At 43.3% G+C, this 25,349-nt stretch overlaps 1 protein-coding gene across 4 annotated transcripts in view; it reads left to right on the top strand.

Moving 5' to 3' along the window:
* SYT6 (synaptotagmin 6) overlaps positions 1-25,349 on the top strand; it is a 142,358-nt gene that overhangs the window by 50,963 nt on the left and 66,046 nt on the right. For 3 of the 4 annotated variants that reach the window (XM_083508959.1, XM_083508960.1, XM_083508961.1), the window contains exons 2-3: positions 16,278-16,614; positions 22,792-23,350. In XM_083508959.1, the coding sequence (XP_083365085.1) occupies positions 16,278-16,614; positions 22,792-23,350 (896 nt within the window). The remainder of the gene's footprint in view (positions 1-16,277; positions 16,615-22,791; positions 23,351-25,349) is intronic. The other variant, XM_083508962.1, reaches the window with a different exon arrangement.

Here is a 25,349-nt window from a genome sequence, read left to right on the forward strand (position 1 = left end):
GAAGAATTGATGCTTTTGAATTATGGTGCTGGAGGAGACTCTTGAGAGTCCCATGGACTGCAAGAAGATCAAACCTCTCCATTCTGAAGGAAATCAGCCCTGAGTGCTCACGGGAAAGGATAGATCGTGAAGCTGAGGCACCAATACTTTGGCCACCTCATGAGAAGAGAAAACTCCCTGGAAAAGACCCTGATGTTGGGAAAGATCAGGAGAAGGGGATGACAGAGGACGAGATGGTTGGATAGTGTTCTCAAACCTACCAGCATGAGTTTGTCCAAACTGCGGGAGGCAGTGGAAGACAGAAGTGCCTGGCGTGCTCTGGTCCATGGGGTCGCGAAGAGTCGGACACGACTAAACGACTAAACAACAACAACAAAGCATATATGAAACTGCATTTTATCAAATCTAGCCCAGTATTCTCTCCTATGGCCAGAACAGGAAGCATAGACATTTACTGTGCCTCTGAGCTGTGATCTCTTCCAAGAAGTGACTTTTATATTTTAGGCTTGTCTGAGAAAGCCACTGAAAAAACTAGACAATGTTATTAGAATCGGAGGCAACATTGAAGTTTTAGACATCACCGGAAAGGAGCAGCAAGAAGGCTTTTTGTCTGTAAAAAAGAGAGAGACAACAAGAAGAAAAGAATGTCAGTCACCTCCCGTTAAAGGTACTATAAAAGATCTTGTAATTTACCACCTCTCTGAAGAAGAATCTAATCATTAGGGGCCATTTCCCAACTGTTTTGTGTTTTTTAACACAAATTGCTGGATCAAATACTTTGGCCCAGTGCTAAAATCAACCTGTCAAGTTTGCAGTTGATCAGCAAGTTTGGGGATGTTTCAGATTTGCTAACAGATACAGGGATTTTCAAAGCAAATGTCTGTCATGTTCCTTTGGCATTGATTGATTGATTGCAATAAAAAGGGCAAAATCTATTGGTCTCCCCCTTGATCTAAAGTGGTTTTGATCTAGTTCTCCACATGAATGTGGATGTTAAATGAAGTTGCCAAGTACATCTGGTGTGGCCACTTATGCACACACACCCCTCCCAAAGAAGGCACCAATTTGCATAAAATCTGCATATGCTGATACATATGTATAGACACAAATTTAGAAATAATTACTTAAGACTGAAATACAATACATATCATCTATCTGCAGAGTGACTGCCAGGAAATATCATTGGGGTCTTCTGCTTGGCCCCATGACACTTCTGCTGTGTGGTCCTGCTGGGTTCCATCTTGTTCCTATGACATCTATATTAAAACGTTGGGAGGTGCCATGCACAGATTTGGAGCATGGTGTCATCAATATGCTGGTACACTCAGTTGTACCAGTCTATTTTAATCCGAAGAGGCTGCATTGGTGCTGGACTGGTGCCTGGATCCAATGATGGGCTGTATGAGAGAAAATGAAGGGAAAATAAATCCCAATAAGGTGGAGGTACCATTGAGCTGTGGTTCTTTGGTCCATTAATTAGGGAGACAGCCTGTTCTGGAAAGAATGGCTCTCCCTCTGAAGGAACAGGCATATAGCTTCGGGGTAGCACTCCATTTAAAGCCGACACTGGAAACTCAGCTGTCTGCAGTGGCGAGGAGTGCCTCAATCAGCTGCCCAAATGCTAACCATTCGTGTGCAATTTCAACGACCCTGATCTCACTTCTTATGGTTCTTTACCTTTAATATGGACTTGTCCTGGACAGTATTTCATACAGAGTACTTTTCTCTGCAAAGTAAGCTCCATGGCCACCCTAATGGTAGGAACAAAGGAAGCTGCCTTACGGGTCAGAACATTGGTTCATCCAACTCAATATTGGCTACACCGACTTAGCAGCAACTCTCTGGGCTTTCAGACTGAGATCATTCCCAACCCTTCCTGGAGATGCTGGGGATTAAACCAAGGACCTTCTGTATGCAAAAACACTGGGCTATGGCCCTTCCCCAAGTATTGCCTTGTTGTTGTTTCAGTTGTTCATTAGGCCACTTGCAAGACAAGTAAGCATCTTAAAAAGTAGAGACATCACCTTGCCAACAAAGGTCCGTATAGTTAAAGCTATGGTTTTCCCAGTAGTGATGTATGGAAGTGAGAGCTGGACCATAAAGAAGGCTGATCGCCGAAGAATTGATGCTTTTGAATTATGGTGCTGGAGGAGACTCTTGAGAGTCCCATGGACTGCAAGAAGATCAAACCTCTCCATTCTTAAGGAAATCAGCCCTGAGTGCTCACTGGAAGGACAGATCGTGAAGCTGAGGCTCCAATACTTTGGCCACCTCATGAGAAGAGAAGACTCCCTGGAAAAGACCCTGATGTTGGGAAAGATTGAGGGCACAAGGAGAAGGGGATGACAGAGGACGAGATGGTTGGATAGTGTTCTTGAAGCTACCAGCATGAGCTTGACCAAACTGCGGGAGGCACTGGAAGACAGGGGTGCCTGGCGTGCTCTGGTCCATGGGGTCATGAAGGGTCAGACACGACTAAATGACTAAACAACAAACCAAGGACCTTCTGTATGCAAAACAGATGCTCTGCCACTGGGCTATGGCCCTTCCCCAGCTATTGCCTTGTTGTTTCAGTTGTTCATTAGGCCACTTGCAAGGCTAGTAATGATTTCCTTGGTCTAAAAGATCCCCCCTTCCATTCTCTCTCTCTCCTTTCTGCAGAACAAGTCAGCAGGACAGGGTGTAGACTTTTGCTTTCTGCCTATTTCCTTGAAGGGCTCACTGTGTCCTTGCTTTAAATCCAATATATGACTGGAGTGACCTCCAGTTACTACAATATTGTAAGAACTGCCCAATTTATCTCTGGAGGGAAAGAACCTTTTGATATATTAAAACAGAACTGTCCACAGTGGGGTCAGAGTTATCCATGAATCTTCTTAATGGCTGAGAACACAGCTACTGAGTAATAAAAGTCAATGTTGCCATAATTAGCATGGTATTGTCTAGTGGCAAATAGCCCATCAAAATTACAGCTTTGTCCATGGCATTTATTCGTTCTGTGTTTGGGTTCTGCTAATTATCTCTATTGGTAACTCAGATTCGGGTAGCTGCCTCAAATCGCCAAGGGAGGGAGAAACTGAATTTTAATTACACCATATTCTCTTCATGCATTTCCATCCAAGATGAAACAAAATGGAGCCTTTCATTAATGAGCTGCTCTCACAAACCTTGGAACACTCCATGATAAGAGAGGACATCTTGACAGACCGAACAAAGGCGGTTCTTTTCCCTGAGCACAGTATCAAATTGCTTCTTGTTTTAGAGCACTACGCCTCCAAACTGTTCTTTGTCCCCCTCCTTTTGCTGTGTGTGTGTGTGTGTGTGTGTGTGTGTGTCTTTTGCTTCAGTAGTTTCACTGCAGAGCTTTCAGAGAAAAATCCTTTGCAATTTAAATGTGTAGGGAACAGACTTTTGTAGTAACTATTAGACCCAAACACAGTCTTAGGAGCTTCATTTTTGTAGACTGTCATTCAGGGCAAAACCATACATTGGGTTGCACCCAATGTTCCATGAGAAGAATGCCACTTGCCCAACAGGACTTTTCCTCCCCCCCCCCCCCCCAGATCTGCTCTAGAGGGTCCTCCAATCCCCCAGAGCAGATTTTGAGGGTGTGCAGGTGGCTGCAGGAAAAGAAAGCTTTGTTCTGTAAGCAGAAGTCTCTTTTGCTACAGCAGCCTTTCTCAACCTCGAGTCCTCATATATTGTTAGACTACAACTCCCATCATTACTAGCTATCAGGATCAGTGGTCAAGGATGATAGGAGTTGTGGTCCAACCAGGGCTTTTTCTGCCAGAACTTACTGGAACTCAGTTGACCTCTCAGGTGGGCACCATTGCCATTATGAGAGCAAGGGAGACCTTCAATGGTGAGTCCCGGCACCTCTTTTTCTAGAAAAATAGCACTGGGTCCAACAATATCTCAGGATCCAAGACTGATAAAAGCTATGTTGGAGGGACAGGAACACTAGATACCACCTTAACAATTTTAGATGGCCACAATGGATTCTTCACTTGTAACATGATCCCAGCTTCTCAGACCTGTTAAAAATGTGAAAACACACTAGTAATGTCAAGAAGGTCCTTCAAGGTTCCTTCAATTACCAGGTTTTCCCTGCTTAGAACTGAACCACACTGAAAACTTATGAACTGCTTTAGAACCAGTTTGAGGCTGTTCTGTTTGTGCAAATGAGGCTCTGCCCCAACAATCTCAGTTTGCCCTTAGAGAGCCTCCACCTGCCTGACTTCATTCATACAAGTGGTCCAGAGGATTCCTCCTCATTGTTTTGATAACAATATAACTCAACTTCCTGCTGCAGGAGAGTGCAGAAGACTCATTTAGCAGAAGCCTCAGGATGTTACCTGACTCTGCCAAGGGCTTGGATTCTCTCTCCTCCTTTCTGTGTGAATAAAGGCACGGGGGGTGGCAGTGCAGAGAAGTAACAGAAACCCCCCTCTCCCTCATTTTGTATGCTGTTGTTATTTCTTGCCTGTTTCTAGGTTTCTGTGGTTCTCATGTAACTTTTATAAACTCTGGTTGCACAATCGACAGGAGAGGATTAAAACTTGAAGCTTTCACACTTTAATTACCGCACAGCGAACTTCTGCTGCATAAGCTAAATGGCCCATCTCTAAAGCAGGGGAATAAATCTAATTCTAAACAGGGGCTGCCAGTCATTTTGGGACTTGCTTCACATGAACTGACTGTGCACTGTTGTTGTTGTTGTTGGCAGCATAATATTTATAATGAGGTTTGCATCCTCCTCCCTTCCCCAGAGCTCAGGACAGCATACCTGAGTTCATCTCATTATTCTCCTTATCATGTCCTGTGAGGGATGCTAGGTTGCCTACTTGCTCAAAGGTATTTGGTGAAGACCAAACCAACTGTGCTGGGTGTGTGTGTGAGAGAGACCCAAGACATTTTACTGCCTGAGGTGAAGAACAGCTCAAGTTAACTCACCTCCAAAAGGATATTGTAGAGTTGAAGCAGGTTGTGAAACACATAACTGAAATGATCAACATTTGGAGGTTATTTAGCCATCCAACTTCTCCAATCTCTTAAGGTCATATTGAATTCTGATTCTTTCTGCTGCAGCATTAGTTTCCCCTCCCAGCTTGGTGTCATCTGCAAATGCTCTTAACACTTGCGTTACAAGACAAGCGTCATTTCACATTAAGTTATTTGCAAACCCCATTATGTGGCTGCTGTTCCCCATCTAGAGCTAAAACCTTCTATCATTGTTGGGTCTGTTTTGGGTGGGGAAAAGAGTGTGACAATCAAACCTTCTTCCCAGGAAACTCTGGAAATTGCAGCTCTGTGAGGGAAACGGGGTATTCCAACAACTCTCAGCACCTTTCACAAACTACAGTTCCCTGGATTTTGTGGGGAAGCCTTTAAAGTGGTGTTATACTGCTTTAAATATATTGTACAGATGGGGCCAGGAAGTCCTCATAGTCCCAGAGAGTTTACATGTGTCTTATTCTAAATGCATGCGACAGTCATTCTAAATAAAACACTAATTAATTAATATCTCCTCAGTTTTCTCCCACACTTGCATAGTCATGCAGATGGCTCTAAATCAGAGTCTAGTTCGTTCTGTGTCCATTTTAGGATAATTGCATGAAGCGGGGGGGGGGGGGGGTGGACAAACTGTAAGGTACTTTCAGTATGCTTAGTCAAGAAGGAATAACCACACTGTCAGAAGATACTTTCCACGGAAGGAAAACCTAAAACAAATCTGTTGTATATAGTGGAGAAGCAAAATAAATGCAAATGTGGAGTCCTGGGAGCAGGTAAGGAATGGGGAATGTTCCAGATATCAGGATTGTGTAACTTATTTGTGTTTCCCCCAAGCCTTTTCTTAACAATTCAGCTATAAGGGATAGCAAATTGTGTTTGTTGTGTTTTTGTACATATGTGTTTGTGTTTGTGTATATATACATAGAGGATTTCTTGAGTATCCTTGGGTTCCTGGTGTATTGTATTGTGTTTTGCCTACATAGGAACAAATAGAATTTGCATTTACAGCTTCTATCTTTTCACTGTTTATCTTTTTTTAATTGAGAGTTGGTAAAATAATTTTCTCTATAAAATAGATGCATTGTTTTCCCTCCTCCCAGCTGCCTGAAAAAAGACATAGTGCTAACCAAATGAGATAACGTTCTGATGATGAATTGCTGAGACAGCCCTGGAGTTTGCACATTCCTGCTTCCTTGGTTATTAAATGCCAATGAGGCAGATAAGACATTTGCTTTTAATTAATAATTTACTGTCATTGCAAAGAGGGGGGGAATATGAAGGAAGCTGTGAATTTTCGTGTAGAAATACTCCCACCTGTCTCCTCCCCAGGAAGTGATGACATAAGGGAGCTTGCTGAGAATCAGGAAGTGATAGATTCAGATCACATTGCTTGAATGGTTTCTGCATCTCCACAATTAGCATATGCTCTGCCAGGAGGAGTCTTGCCTCATTAGTGCCAATTTTTAATTGCATTATCCTGCAGTTCAGTTTCTGAAAGCGCTTGTGAGTTGCATTAGACTACAACTCTACACTCCCAGCAAGGTCAATGAAACCAGCTTAGCATGGGGTGTTTGCAAATTGCCACTCTGTAAGCTGATCTACCAAGCACCGTTTCCTAGCCATGCGCAGGTCCCACTTAATGGAAGTTCTGTAACATCAGTACACTGTCATGATCCTGGTCATGTCCTTCTTGTGCGCTGAGCACACAGCCCTGAAACAGCATGTGACTTGAACAAATGTGGGCTGAGCTGCAAAGAAATGATCCAGTTGTATCAATCGTGCTGAATAGCCAGCTCAGGTGGCAAGTGCTGACAGGGATTAGAGTCAAAACGAAGCCACTGAGGAAGAAGAGGGGAGTATCTGGAAGGTTTGGAGAACCCCAGGGTTTGCAGATGTATGAAAATCCACCCCCCACCCCAGCCCAATGAGGACTGAATGAGGACTGAAGTGGGGCAGCTGGAAAAGAAAAATGGGAACTCTGTATTGTTAGGAGCTCGTCCTACACTCGAGTAGGACCCTGGCATGTTCTCTCCCTCCTGGTTGAAAGCTTTCTTCTGCCCGAACATCACAGCGGCCGATGCCAACAGACACTGGCACACTTAGGGATCCACAGAGTCTGTGCAGTTCGTGTGACAGACCTCAGCAACTCAGCATTTTGGCTAATCTACTTTATTTACATATAAACACACATGGAGCACTGCAACATGGCTCCCTCTCTCTCTAGCATCAGACAGCAAAGAAAGAAAGAACAAAGGACAATAGTCCCACTTCACGGAACACAGTAACACAAACATCCTGTCTCTGTCATTTCCCAGGCTGTGGAGTCAAAACATATACCGTCATGTGAAAGACAACAATTCCATGACTGCAATTATGGAGCAGGAATTCTAACATGTATGTGTGTGTGTAATTTGTAGGCTGATATTTTACCATGTTCAACTCTCGGAAACTTTTGCAGTAGTCTGGTAATGTTACAAACTGTACGGAGCAAGATATTTTGGTGCATGGTGATTGCTTCACCATGTATTCAGCCATTCATTCAATATCATTGTGCTTTCTGGATTTTAAGAATTAAACCATTGGCACATCTCTCTGTGCTCTTTGAGGGACAGAAACGTAGAACCAGCTAGTTTAATAATAGAGAGAGACGCTTGTGAGTGTGATCCAAAGCAGGCAGTGAACATCCTTGCTGTAGAACAGAGGTCTTCTTTGCCATGGCTTGCACAGGAATTGTGCAATAAGTCAAACCAGTGAAAATGAACCGTAACCCTAACAGTTAGCATTTTGTCTGCTACTGCTCATGGTTTATATTGTTCTAGAAACGTTTTTGGGTTTTTTTAAGTTCTTCGCTTAGGGAGGGACCATAGCTCAGTGCTAGAGCATTTCCTGTGCATGTCGAAGGTTCCCTACATCTTCCAAGTAGGACTGGTCAAGAACCCCGCCTGAAATCTTGGACTGCCGCTGCCAGTCAGTGTAGGGAATACTGAGGTAGACAGACCAATGATATGAGTAGGTATAAGACAAGATTCCCGTGTTTCACTAATTTGGCTGCAATAAATGTGGGGAAGGGGACATCTGAAATTCAGTTTTAGCCTGATTTGTGTGTTCACACAATTAAGACTTGCTATTGGGGGTTCCACAGTAAGGGGGCGGAGGAACCTATGTATGTACAGCAAGCTCCCCTCTACAGACATTCACCCCGAATGTAGGGACAGGAGTGAATAATAGAAACAGAGAATTATAGAATTGGAAGGGACCTAAAGGGTCATCTGATCCAACCATAGCTGTCAACATTTCCATTTTTTTAAGGGAAATTCCCTTATTCCAAATAGGATTCCTCGCAAGAAAAGGGAAAATTGACAGTTATGGATCCAACCCTCTGCAATGCAGGAATCACAGCTCATGTCCAACAGTGGGGGCAGTGGGAACAGTCATGCTCTACTGCTCCATCTGATTCTTAACTCACTTAGAACTATTCTTAAAGTATGATCCTATATGTGTTTACTCAGATGCATTTTAGCCACTTTCAGGCATGCGGTTTGTGAATAAACAGGTGTCAGTGGCTGGGCAGGGACGAGAACTCTGAACTCCCATGGTGGGACAAGGGGAAACTTGTGAAGCAGGGAAACTCCTGCACACCTATGATTTTTTCCAGGATTCTAAAATGTGCAGGGAGTCTCTATGATTGCAGAAATCATCCCGTTGCAGAAGATTTCCTTCCAGCTTTTGGAGGGTAATCAGAACAGAACAGGGTATAAAGTTCAGCATGCTTGCCTTCAGTGACCCCCTACCATGTGCCTACTCACTTACAGATGTGCCTAAAGATGAGTAATAACAACTCTACAAGCTTAATATTAAAATGTATGTACTTAACGGCTTCTAGTTTTTATTTAGGTGTTTAATGATTACGTATGTATGTATGTATGTATGTATGTATGTATGTATATGGGACGCAGGTGGTGCTGTGGGTTAAACCACAGAGCCTAGGACTTGCCGATCAGAAGGTTGGCGGTTCGAATCCCACGATGGGGTGAGCTCCCGTTGCTCGGTCCCTGCTCCTGCCAACCTAGCAGTTCGAAAGCACATCAAGGTGCAAGTAGATAAATAGGTACCGCTCCGGTGGGAGGGTAAACGGCGTTTCCATGCGCTGCTCTGGTTTGCCAGAAGTGGCTTAGCCATGCTGGCCACCTGACCCAGAAGCTGCACGCCGGCTCCCTCAGCCAATAAAGCGAGATGAGCACTGCAACCCCAGAGTCGGTCACGACCGGACCTAATGGTCAGGGGTCCCTTTACCTATGTATGTATTGCATTTTTTATTTTTTATTTTTACCCCTCTCATTCGTCGAAAAGACTCCCAGAGTGCCTTACAAGATCACTAGTAAGTCACTCTCTGATCTCAAGCTTACAATCAAGCTAAAATGGATGGGGGAGGAGGATTTATTAATAATGACAATAATATTTCCATTTCAATATGGAAACCTTAGATAATTTGTTTGCTCTGTCTGCTGTAAGGACTCCTACTTGGAGAAAGTGAAAGAGATAGCTTTCCTCAACATGTAGAGTATCGGGCAGGACGCTGGGTCTTCTACATCGGGTTGCCTCCTTTATGAGGACATTTGAAAGCAGCCATAAGTTTGAAAAGACAAGTTAAGTGCCAGATAATTTAATATCATCTTGTTATAAATGAGCGTTCTTCTGAGGCAGGCACTTTTTCTGTTAGCTCCCAATCTTCTCATGTTTTATGAGGAGTGCCAGATGGAAATCAGGAGTTCATGCATAAGAGGGCCCCTAAATCCTGTCCAGACTGCTGCCAATGGGCAGTAGAGGCTTGAGATCCATCTCATATCAGCACCGCAGTTCGCTGAAGCCTCAATGGATCATTTCTGAAGGTTTTTCATTAAAGGTATAATGTGCAAGCTAGCACCTTTCGACATGCTATGTAATTCTATGGCATAAATAGAAAAGGCTTAGCAAAATGTTTCATGCAACGCAGCAACTTCTTTTGGAGTGATGTATTCTGAGCGAGTGCTCAGAACGTCTACTTTCCATTTTCTGCAATGAAAACAATCTGTACCTTGTTCCTCATTCTGAAACTGCAGATTATTTGGATACTCACTTATCTATGACCCCCCCCCTCACCACACTAGTTAGGGCCAAAATACCTATTACATGCCAGGAACAAACTAAATAATACAATGAACATCTGTGAGCAAATAACCAGTTTCTTGTCTTTTGACAAACAGCAATTTTTGAGCTTGATGTGGACTAGGACTGCAGTGCTGGGGTGGGAGATTAATCCTTTAACGCTGCCCCCCCCCAATTTCCTAGTACAGTAAATGCTCTCCCATTTGCTTTGTGTTCCATTAAAGAAAACTTACATGCACAACTATGTACATTACACATATATTTCCTATAATGGAGCAAATAGCAATTTAAAGAGGAGAGGTGATTTTCACTGAGAAAACAGGGGGGGGCGGTTACCCAACTCCCAACACCATAGTTCTGATCCAAATCTTCTCCCAGGAAGCTCTATCTACCAAACTTTATAAAGGCTGGAGATCCAACGGACAACTAGAGTAATCTGCATTCCAAAGGGTGGTGACTAATTGTTATGTACTGATATATTTCACTAATCTAGGAGAAAAAGAAGTCGAAACAAGGAAAGGAAGAGGCATTTAAGGAAATGTTACATAATGTCTGCAAGCAAGTTAACATGTTAATATAAGCACAAGTGGGTATCTCTTTGTGTCAAATCCTCATAGACCTAGAGAATCCCTATCTCACATATTTTGTAGGGGCCCTCAGATCAGTTGCACTTCAGGTTTAATTGACCAAAGAGACAAGAGGCACATTAAATCATTTGTTATGAATTGCTTGTAGTTTGATGCTATAGAACATTGGCCAAGACCATGAATTCGGCAACATCAAGAATGTATAGCTAGAGAGAATGATTGCAGCTAGAATGGGTAATATGATCAAATTACTATTAATTATTCAAATAGCATCACCAATGTCTATGTCATTTTATGAGATTGCATTAAAACCGAAGATCCCCGCTGAAAACATGTGATGCAGCGCAAAAGCTAAACAAATGAAAGGGACTGGTAGTAAAGAGAGAGCATGAATGTGATCAAGTGCAATTACTGTGTGTACAAATTTAAAACTCACAGAATTGCAGCCTGCAGTCATCTAAAATTATAGTGTGCTGCCAGGAGAGAATGGGGGCCATGAACATCAGTACGTCTAGGGGACAAGAAGGGTGTTTGGTGAGATGCACCAAGGTGACTCAGGATTCAGGGCCACTTGCTGCAGGAAAAGGCAAACAAGCCTCTAGAGCAGGGGTTGTGAGGATTTTGCACACTCAGAGGCTGATGTGACCCCTCCATGGATGATCCAGCTCTGTAATAAAGTCAGCACCATCTAGCTTTAAAGCAGGGGCACTTGGATGGGGTGAAGCACTGATTGGTTGCTGAGAAAGTAACATGCTTGAGAGGCGCAGAAAGAGTGGTGCAATTTTCATGATGGGGTCCTCTGGGCAGACCGGCACATGGTTTGTTTGGGGGTTTGACGGCTATGAAACAGTGTCCATCTGTGCAAGTGCTAGCCTCTCTCCCTTACTACATGGTGGATGGGGACAATTGTGGAAGGTGTACCAGCATATGAGTCCAGGGGCTACCGTCGGTGTTCATGTGGAAGAAGGCTCATAGACCTACCTGCTTTTGCCCTAGTTCCTAATCTGAGAGCTGATCTGTAACATGAGCACCCCCTCTGCAGACACACTTCTACGGTATCGCGGCAGATTCCCATATGTTGCAAGGCAGATAATCTGTTCCACATTAGATTGCACATAAGGGAGTGCTAACCAGCACTGACCTGTGTTAGTAATCATCTCTTGCACAACAAATGCCATTAAGATGGCCATTTTTCGCTTTCAGTTAACTTGCCAATTTGATGCAGTGTTGTTTGCCTTGCTCCTGGCCTATTGAGTTTTGTGTAAATGATGAAAAGAGAACTCCTGTCAGGAATCAAGCCCATAGGGATGAGCCTTGGGAAGACACAGTCAGTAAACCCTACATGTTCCCTTATAGGCTGAAATAGTTGCTCAGCCCCAGGTGCTGATGTCTGCATCAGCAGCAAATGCCTAGCATTGTTTACCCCTTCAGACTTCTGGGGTTGTTTTTTTGTGTCACTATTTACATGACTAATTGTAATAAGAATATAGATGCTTTCTGGGGACACACATTGAGGGTATGGGGAGAGGGAAAACTCCTTGGTTGACACTAATATTAATGTGCATATGTATAATTTTTTCCTCTGGCATTAGATCTCAGAGCCATAGACTTCTGGCAGAGGAAAACATTTCCCCCTTCCCAGTAACTTTTTTGCAGAGCAAAATACAGGGAGTATCAGGCTGCTCTTTCAAGTCATCCAAGTTCTACTGAAGCTGTATTTGATAACTGAGAACATTGGGAACCCTTCCAGGGCTTAGCTCTCCATGCAGCAGAAAGTGGTGCCTGTGCTATGCCGAGAATGCAATTAGCCAAGTCTCTTGGGGAACCTCCACTGTTTATCTTATGCAGTCTTATTCATTATTAAGTGAGGCAACAAAAAGACATCCTCTCATTGAGGTGGCCCCAGGCTGTGGTGCAGATGAAGGGGCTTGTATTCAAATAGGGGCATTTATATGGGTCTAACGGAAGAAAGCAACAGCTGGTGCAAGTCTTCAGCCACAAAAGTACCCATCAACTTCCATCTTCTGATTTCTAGCTAGTCACGGAAATACTTAGAAAACAGCTGGCACCCTGGGTGTTTTTAACTGAACAATGGGAAGACATGTTCTTCTCCAGTATTTGAACTAAAAGGACTGGTGCAAAGTGTAATCTGACATTTCTCTATCTAGCTTCTGCTAATGGTAAATTGTTCATAAGACTGGATTATGCCAAGACTGTGCTCTGAGCCAGAACTGAAAAACAAGCCCTCTCCAAGCTGGCTTGTAACACATGGATTGTGTTACTGATCCTGCCAGATCTCAGCTCAAAACCAAGCAATCCAACCAGATCTATTGTCACATCTTTACGGTAATGAAGAAATTTGGCTTTTATGTTCATTAAGATGACAATTTAAGTTCATGTCATGTCTTCTATTGCTTTCTTCAATACTCAGTGCTAATATTTTAATTATAGCTAGTTTCTAAATGAAACCTGTGATCAAATGGAGCAGCCCTGGTAGGGAATACTTGCATTGAAAAGAAAAGCATATTTCAAGGGTTATTTTCATAACAGCTCTAATGAAGAACAGATGTGAGCTGCCTAGAGAGTCTGATACAGGCTCAGCTATCTAATAAGGATAGATTTGGAGTGGTTCCTTTTTAAATTGCTGTTCTAAGGAGGATGGAGCACTTTTCAGTGCACAAGGAAGCTGTTTAAAAGAATAAGACTCAGGCACCTTGCAAACAGATGTAAGATCATCCATATTTATAGTTCGAGACATAAGTAAATTAAGGGAAAATATCTTCCTCATACAGCAGATCATTATAGTCCTAAAAGTGCTTCTTTACTACCATTACCATATGGCTATGTGTGAACAGATAGCTCAGAGTCCTTCGGGAGAATCTGCCTAGAGTCATAAATTGATTAACCCTGGGTGTAGAGGGTTTGTAAGGGTCGCACTGTGCATTGGCTTCTAGTTAATGAATCAATTTCTAAAATGGGTATCTTACCCTTCATTGGGTAATCAGCCTCCCCAGGGTGGTTTATAAATATCCCAAAACAAATAAAACATAGGTGTGGTAAGATTCATGCTGGTTGACTGAGTCTCCTGCAGAAGGAAGGTTGGTAATTAATTAAAAGCCACATTTACCAGGAACCAAGCATCAGGAGTAAGTCAGAAAATAGCTGTGGTATTGCACTCAGCTGACAAGAGAAGGTTGTGATTTTTCGACAGTTATGGTTAGAATACCTTCCGAAATAAAGAAAGAAGATGGAGAATCCTGAGCAAATGGCTCAGGACCTTTTCCCCTGGTGTGGTAGTTTTATCTATTTGCAGAGAGCTTTTGTTTAAAAAAGAAAACTCCATGGGGGATATTCCTCCATGTCTTGTTTTAAAGAAGTGGTGTTCCCCACCTGCTGTCTGAATTTACCTATGGATGGAGCGGGAATTCAATTCCATCCACCATTCCATTTGTGCTTCATTCTGTGGCATGTGTGGCCCAGACCTCAGACCTTAGAACTGGCCCAAGATATTTTCGCTCATCCAGTGGAAATGGAAATGGCCTCCTGAGAGGAAAAGTATCATAACTTAAATAACTGACATTTGCCTATCCTTAATGATACCAAAAAAATTCCGTTTGAAACAACTGCTTTGCATTGTCCAGTACTGGGATTGGCCTGGAGAACTGGCTTTTGCCAGCTATTATGGCTGTATTTCCCTGTATTATTGCCCCAATCCATTTCCTTGATGTTGCTGCACGCCAGGTAACTTCAGATTGCATAGGAACTTAGGAAGCATATGCACAGAGGAACCTGACCTACACTTTGGATTTAACACTGTCTTGAAAGCTGTGCACTGGGGCTTCATACCAGAGCATCATCATCACTACTTTTTAGAAAATAGAAAACACTATTTGATGTCAAAGTGCTAATCTTTCAGTGACAACCTTCCCCTCATTATTTCTTTTCGAACAGGTACTTCAGCAATTTAAAAAAAATTAAAAATTTCATATGGAGGCATCTTGCTTCCAGCATCTATTTGACATGTTGATTTTGTTGTTTCCCAGTTCAGAATTCTATCACTAAAATTTTCATCCTGCCCTTCCTTATAGGATCAAGGTGGATTACAAGAGACAGCTAAGAAATAGAGACCTAAACTCTACTTAACCCCTCTGTTTCAGTTATGTTAGCGTAAGCACAATGGCTGTGTGTTTTCCAAAGATTGCCTAACAGTGTTATACTCTTTGTACCTGACAGAGCTGTACAGAACTGTATTAATATTTGCTTTTGCAATATTACAAGCCTTCCCTGTTTCAGAGCAGTACAAAGGCATCTGCTTACGGGCTGTGTCAAGTGACATGTTTTCTAGGATTAAGAAGTTTCAGGTGCTATTTTTAATCAGCTATGGCCAAGTGAATGCTATGATTCCTCAGAAGCTGAAGACTGTAGTGGTGGCTATTGAAATCAGCTTTCTAGGAATCTCGGTATTTTTTTCTAATGTCAGGTGGCAGACAAGTGGGCATGGCAGCTAAAAATGACTGCACTGATCTAATTGGTCTGGTCTAACTTGCCTCATGTGTCAGTTGTTTCCTTCCCCTGGTATGGACCCAACTCGGGGGGGGGGGGGCATAATCCTTGACATGACCCTGAAATTGTTCCAGCCCTCTGGAAGAAGGGTGGAATGCATTTACACCCAATGCCTGAGCCGAAGTTCCACCTGTATCTGTAATTAATAAAGCTATGGCCATTTTTTAATCCAGATGGTTGTTTGCCGGAATCCATCTTACCACCCCTTATTTAACCATGGCCTGGGGGAGGGCAGCACTGTGACTGGGACCACAATAAGTAGAGTTGGGATCTGTTCCTTTCCCAGCCACCCAACCAAACAACTAACCAACTACTTCTGCCAACAAACTCCCAATACAGTCAGCAGCAGACATGAATCCTTTCCAGGGCACCAGCTCACACCATCAAACCCTGACTGGGAATGAATAGTCAATAGGTCTGTGAGGAAGCATCCATTCCCAATAGGGTGCCCCACTGGCACCAGACATTTTGAAAACCTAATCATTAGTGCTGTCTGTCCTGTAGTCAGATCTCTTAACATTTTAAGAATTGCCAGAAGTTGTTGATCAGAGGAGAAACGATGTTGGTGTGTGATTTGAGTGGCCATTTCAGTTGAGCCTCCCGAAATAATAACGCTTATATCAAACAAGACCATCACAAGAACTGTAATGAAATAGTTTCAGGAAATCACAACATTCCAACAGAAACAGAAGGGTTTGGGGTGTGTGGATAGGTAAGAATGTCTATTCTGGAGAAGTGTTTCACTGAGGTACCTTGTTACACTTTGTTTTCATGAGCAGAGCATATGAAAGGGAACAGACGCTATTTCAGAATGTACCTGTCCTTGTTCTTTCAGGTTTCTCACAGACTTTTCTTTTCTTTTCTCCCTTACCTCCCTCCTTTCCTGCTTTCCCACCCATTCTTCCACAACTCTTCTCCGATCCTTTCTGCCCCTGTTTGTCACTGTTGCCTTTTCCCAACCTCTAGAGCTCTCCATCAGCCTCCTTGCCGTGATAGTTATTGTATGTGGACTGGCCCTGGTGGCAGTTTTTCTCTTTCTCTTTTGGAAGCTGTGCTGGGTGCCCTGGAGGAACAAGGCCATTTCGACTAACACCCCCACCTCCCAGAACTCAGCGGAACACGACAAAGAGAACATGGCTGACAAGCTAAAGGACACAGGGACTCTAGGCTTCTTGGAGGCAGCTGTGAAAATCAGTCACACGTCACCGGATATTCCCGCAGAAGTCCAGATGTCCATGAAGGATCACCTTATGAGACGCACACGGATGCAGAGGCAGACAACAGAGCCTGCATCGTCCACCAGGTGAGTGCAGAGCATCCCTTAAATTGCCACCTGTTGGATCAGACAATATGGGTCATTTTACAGAGGTGCTGAAGATGGGAAAACTCTCCATGAGTAGAAGGGAGTGCTGATGAAGGTCACCGCCATGCCACGCCCAGTTTTGTCCTGCTATTACTTGTCCATTCAAATCAGTTCCCAAAGCCTCAAAGCAGAGGCGTATCCCCTGCAATGAAGTGAAGAGCTTCCTCATTGCTCGCTATATATGCTCAAAAGAAAGTTTATGTTTTTGGTTTGTTTATTAAGTTCTCTCCCCCCTCCCCAATCCTTTTTTGTTTCCATCAAGGAGTGTATATTGATCAAGGTGTTCTAGAGTAATTAGATTTGTTTGAGTAATTGTCGTGTCATGGCTTAGAGGACACAATGGTGTGCAAACTGGAGACAAACTTTATTGTCTCTTAAACAAGAACAGAAGAGCAACAAAAATCTGGAGCACCACCCAGATACAACCCAGAGGCAGAATACCTCTGAATACCACTTGCAGAGAGTTATGAACGATAGAGTGCTATTGCACTCATATCTTTCTTCCCATAAGTAACATCTCTGCCTATCCCTGAATTTCTTCCTTTTTGTTGCCATTTGCAAAATTGGCGCACTTGAGGAGAAGCAGAAATATTTTGGGAGGTGGGGCAACATTGCTTCAGGCCCTTGGACTGTGGACTAGATTTGAAGATGGATTCGAAATGCAGTCAGAATCCTCCTCATGACCAGGAACCTTATTACATAGGGTTAAACTTGATTACATGAAGATTTGTGGGGCAGGGCTTGCATGTGCACCCTGACCTCTCCTCTCTTCAAGCCCACCCACATCTGAAGATGGCTCTCGTTTATGTTTGATGCAATGGGCCGCCACTCCTCAAGATGTTGACAGCAATTCTCTTCTTTCTAAATATGTTCTTGACACTTGTACATCATTGAGCAATTGCACTAAAGGGATATTACGCTAAACCTTTGGCTGGCATACACCTCCTGGAGCTGCAGGATACTCCCCCGACTACATGCTGGTCTCTGCCGAAGGTTGAGTTGAAAGTGAACCAGCTGACATATTTCCCCAGTCTCCCTGTGGACCCTTGATCTTAGCCAAAAGATTCAAACCCTGTTACGGTGACTTGACCTCATTGTGTCAAGCTGTCAATATGCTTGTGGCCACTTTAATTTTGTTAGGACTCAGGGAGGCAGGGAGACATATCAGTGACATGGCGCACTGTCAGATAGAATTACAGCCTTTTCCTCTCTTTCTTGCTTATGTGGCTCAAAGCAGGAATAATTAGATAAACGGAATTGACATATCACTCACTGCACTGGCTTCGAGGGAGCTGCATCTCAGTGCTCAAGATCAGCCGCTGCCTCAGGGCCATTGTAGCCTCAGATGGAAGGCTGACCGTGCATGGGGATCCATGACAAAGGAAGGCAGGGTCTGCAAGGATCTGGAGGTGGAAGACAGCCTTGTAACCCATGGGCCACTGACCTGAATGTCTTCTAATACAGACAGTCTTTTCAGCTAAGATGTGGGTGACTTTATCCATGTTTTACCATGCATCATGGTTGATCAGAACAAGGTCTACCATGCTGTAGAGGGCAGGAGTTGCTCAGTTTTGCTCAGTTCCTTTGCTTTCAGGCACAGGAACATAAGAGCCTTCTAGATTCAGAGCAAGAGTCTGTCTAGTCCTATAGTAGCGTGATGGTGCATTTTATTTACTTATTTATAACATTTATACACCCCTGGATTGCAAAAACCTTCAGAGCGGGTTACAAAAGATAAAGCAGTAAAATCAAGAAAATTCACAACTATACAAAAATGCAGGAACTCATTGTGACAGGCCCAATTGCTAAAGGAGTAAAAAATGCAAGTAGCTCTTTGGATCCACTGAAACACACACACACACACACACACACACACACACACACACACGGAGCAGCAGCAGCAGCAGCAGCAGCACATAGCATATTGTCCAGTTTATTAGGACCAGCATGTTACAAATACTTAACATATGTTCCAAATGCCTGAATATCTCACTGTGGGGACCCTGCTACCCACCATCCCAAAATGCACCGTCCCAAAGTTATATCTTTGGCATAATAGGATATGGATATACGTATCTGGGAGTAAACTCCATTGAACTTAGTAGTGCTTATGACTGTATAGATTTTTAAACACACTGAGCTTTCACAAGATTTTCAGTCAGCTGAAATGCAACATTTAAGCTTTTAATTAGTTCAAGCAATCTTGCGAAGAAGAGTTACCATTTAAGCTGCTGACATGAAGTAGGAATGCCTTCCAAAAAAAGGGAAAGAAGTACCCATCCTCTGCTTATTTTTCTCATTCTTTGACTGGGAAAGCTCAGCATGAGACTCTTAATCTCAGGATCATGAGTTCGAGACCCACGTTGAGCAAAAGATCCTTGCATTGCAGGGGGTTGGACTAGATGACCCTTGTGGTCCCCTCCAACTCTACAGTTCTATGATTCTGTTTCTAATGTGTCACAAACAAATTTAGTTTCTCCTGATCATACCATCTCAGTTGATCCCATTCCTCCTGCTCTATAAAAGGTCCCAGAACTGTGCTCCCCTGCCTTCTCCTTCCACAAGACCACTGCTAGTCCAGCATTTAGCTTCTGGGAAGCCTATAAGGAAGTGTGAAGGCAACAGTCCTTTTCTTCTGCCAGTCTTCTAACAAATGGGCTTTGGAGATACATTGCCTCTGAATACGAAAGTTCTATTTTGCCATCATGATAGAACTACCTGATCTCTTGGTTGAAAATGGCATAGTTAATTATGTATTGTATGAAACAAATGTTTCATTTGTCTGTTCTGAAACTACGGCCAACCGATGTTACTGGATAATGCCCAGTTTATAACATTATGAGAGAAAGAGAAAAATCAGTCCATTTACTCTTTCCTGACCATTTGTAATTTTTAAATGTCTCTCTTGTTCTCCTCCCCTTAGAAATATTTATTCTGAAGAAGAAAGCCACAAACACTTCTGCCAAATCCAAAATCCACATTAGGTAATATCAGTATTAGTCCAACTAAAATGTTACAGATACCTGAATTACTACAGCAAGGCCCCAGAGGATATAGATGCATCTCTCAGGAGATGGGTCTTTCCAAGTAACTGTGTTCTAATTGCCTTGGTATGATGCCCTCCTGCCAGAAGACCTTTCCTTGCTGTCATAAGAACTGGAGATCTCTACAGTGTCTTCTGCTTTTCTCAGCCTCTCCAGGTCAATCACCTTAGTCTCAAGAGAACATGTTTGCTTCCTGGGTGCTCATTTCACTTAAACTAATTGTGTGCCTTAGCTGTGTTAATGAGTGTTTTAATGAAGTGTTTCCCCACTGAATATGAACCATTAACTACACAATGACAAATGGGTAGCCATTTTCACTCACTGCAATGGAGTTCTGATAGTAAGAATATATGCAATGTAAATTGAGTACCTTGCATGTCCTCTAGCCTGCTGAGTGCAGTGGTATTATAGTGGCTAGAGTGTGTGAGGACTGACTTTTGGGGAACTCCAGCTCTAATCCTTGCTCAGCTTTAAAGCTCTCCAGATGTCCTTGGTCAAGCTGCTGCCTCTCAGCTGAGTCATGAGAAGGCTATCTTACCCCTGGACTCTACAACCATCTCCTTATTCTCTTCTTCCTTCTGTGTTGAGTGTTAGATCGTAAGCTCCTTGAGGCAGGGAGCTTTCCTCTTGCACTGATGGTGAGATATAACGGTAGGGCTGCAATGATCACGATGATGCTCTGATATCCTTGGGCCAAGAGAGAGATAAATGCAATAACAAACGAATTGCAACCTGCTACAAAAGTATCTGGTACAACTTGCCAAAGAAAGCAGGGTGGCTTTAATGAAGATGGGCATTACTCCCAGCCCAAGTAGCAATGAGAAAGATATGGTCCGGTGGTCATACAAAGACCCCAAAATACCTTTATGAGAAGTATAAGGATGTCACTGAGCTCAGGCTGGCCCATGGCCTGTTCTCAGTTTCTGCTCATGGATAGCCATGAAGGCTGCAAATCATGTCTAAAACTGTCCTGTCATAAAATTTGTGAGAGAGACTGAGCAATCGAGTTGATGTTTTGTGCCATTGGCAGATGTATGCCTGCCACTCTTTGTTTCAAACCTCCGTAGTCGTTCATATCCATTAAGCTCACTCACAGAAGACATTACGAAGGAGGGAAAGAAGATAAGCGTAATTTGGGCAAACTCAATTAGAAAAGTTCAGCTGGAACGTATGAATTATAGAAAAGAAGTCCTGCTGTTACGAGAACTATGCAGAGGTGTGATCAAAATACATCTTCCCTCAATCAGGTAGCTATATCTTGGGAAAGATGGTGCACTAGCAAAATAAGTATGTGGTTGGCTTTGTGACATTGCCTTTTCTTTTCTTTTCTTTCTTCTCTGATATGGGGGATATAAAAGCACTCCCCTTCCTGCAGCTGAGAAGGGTTCTTGGTCTAGGGATGGAAGAGAATTTTCGCTCCATTCACATATAAAGGCGTACCTATCTAATTTGGACTTTTCAAAACAACGTGTGAACGAAAAGCACAGCCACCCTTCAAAACTGGCACTTCTCTAAATTTTGCAATGCAGTTCTCCAGCCAAGGAATCTGTACAAAAAAAAATATGGATGTGTCGTGGTAAACTGTGCATAAAAATGCATATATTAGTGGAAGCAACATACAAAACTGCATTATATTTAGGGGAATTGCTTTGCAAAAATGTGTTCAGTTGTTGTTGTTGAAAATTGAAGTGGAAATATGAAGAACTGCACTTGAAATTGGAAAAATGAGGGAAACTGAAATTGAGTTGAGTCTTAGACAGTGTGTGCCAACCTTATGTGCGCCCCCTCTTCTTGTCTTTCTATTTTCCTTTCCTTTCTCTTTTCTACTTATTTCAATGTAAACGTATCAGCAACAGGAAAAAACAACCCAGTAGATAGGAAGCTTTCATCAATAGCAGGAATTCTTTGGTAACCGTTTCTAAGGGCTCATAGCACACAAAAATGTAGCTTACAACAGGCCCCCAAACTCCTATTGACCCATAGTCCTTAAACACAGTATTTCCCCAAGGCAGTAATGCTTTATGGTTTTGGAATATGTGGCAATCCCAGCTGGCAGCATATAACTCTGGATCACTGGTCAGCAGTTCCTTTCTCCTCTCCTGTAAGTCATAAACAGCAAGCCGTGGGGCTTATTAAACAGACCTCAGAACTCTCAGGGGTACTGCTATTCCTTCCGGCTAGTATAACCAGCCCCTTGTAGCTGTGTTTCCTATTCCCACAAACTATAATTACATTCTTTTATGTTGTCTCCAAGGCCAAAGATACCGCTTGTTCCAAATATTTTCTTCTGAACGACGACTTGCTCCTTGCATTCTGTTTGGTATGGATCTTAATTCCTAGAACTGGAAGACCATAAAGTTGTTCTTTTCAAAGTCTCCCACAGATCAGCATGAGATGCGCTTCTTTATTTTCCATTGCATGATAGCTATCAAGAAACCAGTTTCCCTTGCGCTTACACAGTTTGTTTATGACAAAGCCTTCAGAAGTTCTACAAGGGTCAGGACTATAGTCGTAGAGTAATTATATAATTGTTGAGTTGGAAGAGACCACAAGGGTCATCTACTCCAACCCCCTGCAATGCTGGAATCTTTAGCCCAATGTGGGGACTCTGAAGTTACGAGTCTCATGTTTCACTCGCTTAGCCAGGGTGCCTACTGCCTGTAACATCACTGTTGTGAAAACTTCCTACTCCCTCTCAACTGGCTTCTTTAAAAAATACTGTGTGAGAATTGTGAGACTCTTTTCCCCCTCAGGGAGCTACAATTCCCAGTCACACCCTCTTCCCAGGGAACTCTGGGAATTATAGCTTTACAAGGGGAATGGGGGTCTCCTAATAACTCTTGGCACCCTTAACAAACTACAGTTCCCAGGATTCTTTGCATGAAATCATGGCCATGACTGTTTAAAGTGGTATGGTGGAACTTTATAGTGTAGTTGGGCCCAGGAGAGTACTATATTTCCTACATTCTCCCTGCCCTTCCCCATTTTGCATCCTATCTCTTAAGTGGGGCCAGATACCCAGGACAATCTTCTCCCAGCATACAACACACTAGCCTTTTCTTATCTCTTTCAGGCACATTTCCTTCAAGAGGCACCTGCCCAGGCAGATGCATGTTTCCAGTGTGGACTATGGTACAGAACTACCACTTGCGGCAGAGCAGCCAACTTGCATCGGCCGGATCAAGCCAGAGCTGTACAAGCAGAAATCTGTGGACTCTGAGGACCCTAAAAAAGAGGCAGAAAAAAACTGTGGGAAAATAAATTTCGCTTTGAAATATGACTATGAGAACGAGACCCTGATTGTGAGGATTCTCAAGGCCTTTGACTTGCCTGCCAAGGACCTCTGTGGCAGTTCCGACCCCTACGTCAAGATCTACCTCTTGCCTGACAGGAAGTGCAAGTTCCAAACCCGTGTGCACAGGAAAACGCTCAACCCCACCTTTGACGAGTCCTTTCAGTTTCCTGTGCCCTATGAGGAGCTGACCAATAGGAAGCTTCATCTTAGCGTCTTTGACTTTGACAGGTTTTCTCGGCATGACATGATTGGTGAGGTGATCTTGGAGAACCTCTTTGAGGCTTCGGATCTTTCTCGGGAGACCTCCATCTGGAAGGATATTCAGTATGCCACAACGGTGAGTAGGCGGCTTTTGCCATTAGTGTGGAGAGACAATAGCACACCAATGCTTGGATGAGTTTGCCGTAGCTCCGAGGCCAAGCTGCACTTTAAAATGAGAGCTTTGGCACAGAAAGACCATCAAGTGTTCTTCTTTTGAAGGTGTGGATGATACAGTGTAATTTTCGGGTATTAAATGGTCCTTGGGCCCTCATGGGTCCCTTCTTCTCCTGGCTTCTCCTTCCTTCTGCCCCCTCACTTACCCTGTTCTTTGGAATGCTGCTCCTCATTCTGTTCATTGTGCATGCATACACAGAGAAGAAGTCGAGCAGGAAGGGAAGGAGCAGAAGAGCCAGGAGGACCTAGAAGTGGACGATGAGTTTCATGCAGCAAAGTCCTGGTTACTTAAGATAGCCATCAATAGCTGCCAACAGTTTAAGCAGAGCTAACATCCATTCAAACATCCAGTCATTCATCTAGGTTATGGGTGATTACATTAAAAATAGTAATATTGTGAAGGTACCACAGTTCACACCAACAGAGATTCATTTTCCAAAATCTTGGCCTGATTTACATGACAATACTCCCACTTCCTTAACAGGTCTTTCTAGGTCAATGTTGATAATCTTGGGTGAGATGTACTTACACCCAGGTTTTGTCAAATTGTGGCAAGGAAGCAAGATGATGATGGCATAGGGCTGGGCCAAGACATTTTGCTACTCAAGGCAAAGGAAAATATGGTGCCCCCCTCCCCCCACAATGCCACATACAGATGCTGGTAAATTACTTTCACACCGGTAGTGGCACAGCTTTCCCCACCACACCTGAGGGCAATAGGCTGTGTTAGAGAGTGCGGGGCAGGTTGTGTAGCACACACTGCTCTGTCCTCCAAATATCTTGCTACCCCTCCTCAGCATCTCTTGCTGGAGATAGCTCCATCTCATGCAATCTAATGGTAGGGCTGGTCATATCAGGGTAGATTTATGTCTGTTTCAGGGAATCAAAACATGAGAACTTCCTTGTTGTTCAAAAACTAGGCAAGGTCAAGGGCAGGCCTCTCCATGTGCCACAGTTTGGAAGTAGTGCACTGCTTCCTGGTTGTAGGATCTGTTCTGTGCTTTAAATTCTGACGGCTTTGGCGGTAAAAGGTGGGGGACTGCTCACTATACATCACCATTGCAATCTGCATAGTCTATAAATTGTTTTTAAGTGTCTTTCTTTGTCCTTGGGATATTGCACTTTAATTATACAGGAGGGGCTAGAAATACAGGGAAAGTTGTACGTGGGAGAGAATATTGCCGCAAGGACTGGGGTCCAGCCTCAGACTTTCACTGACTTGCATTTTAAGCAAAACTGCCAACTCATATTCAGTATTACAACCCGTGAAATCTAGACATTTGCTTTATTTTAAAAAATGCTGAAGCTGCCAAACTGTATTATTACATGCCATATTTTGAGCTTTTCATTACTATTTGAATTCTCAGTTGTTAATATGGGTTAGTGAGTGGCAATTGAAGCAGACAAATCTTAACAGAAAATGTTCATCCCATACATTTTAAGTCTGATTTGCTGAATCAGTTATTCAAGTTTTTTTGTCTCTCCTTTTAAGCATCTCCCACCCCCCACCCCCTCATAACAGTGCATTACTCTATATCCACATTCTGCACTGAGACCAGATAGGGTCCAAAATTAATGATCTCCATCAGACCATGGATGCATCATTCCCATTTTAATGCCATACCAGGTCAGAGCTCCTTGTTGAGAAGGAGTCTATACCCATATGCTCCCATGTCTCTCTGCCAGTTGAATAAGATGGAAGAAAAGATAACCAAAACAGATGGTAGTTTCTAGGTATTTGAGGACAGTACTAAGCATATCCATGATTAAAGCCCGAGGACTGATTTTGTTATTATAGAGGGGAGCCTCTGGCCCGGGGGGCAAATGTGGCTATCCAGACCTCTCTGTTTGGTCCGAAGGACTCTCCCAATGCCACATCCCATTTCCTAAGGCTCTGCTCC

Source organism: Podarcis liolepis (assembly GCF_965112155.1).
Source record: "Podarcis liolepis genome assembly, chromosome: 6".
In the NCBI taxonomy this organism is placed as follows: Eukaryota; Metazoa; Chordata; class Lepidosauria; order Squamata; family Lacertidae; genus Podarcis; species Podarcis liolepis.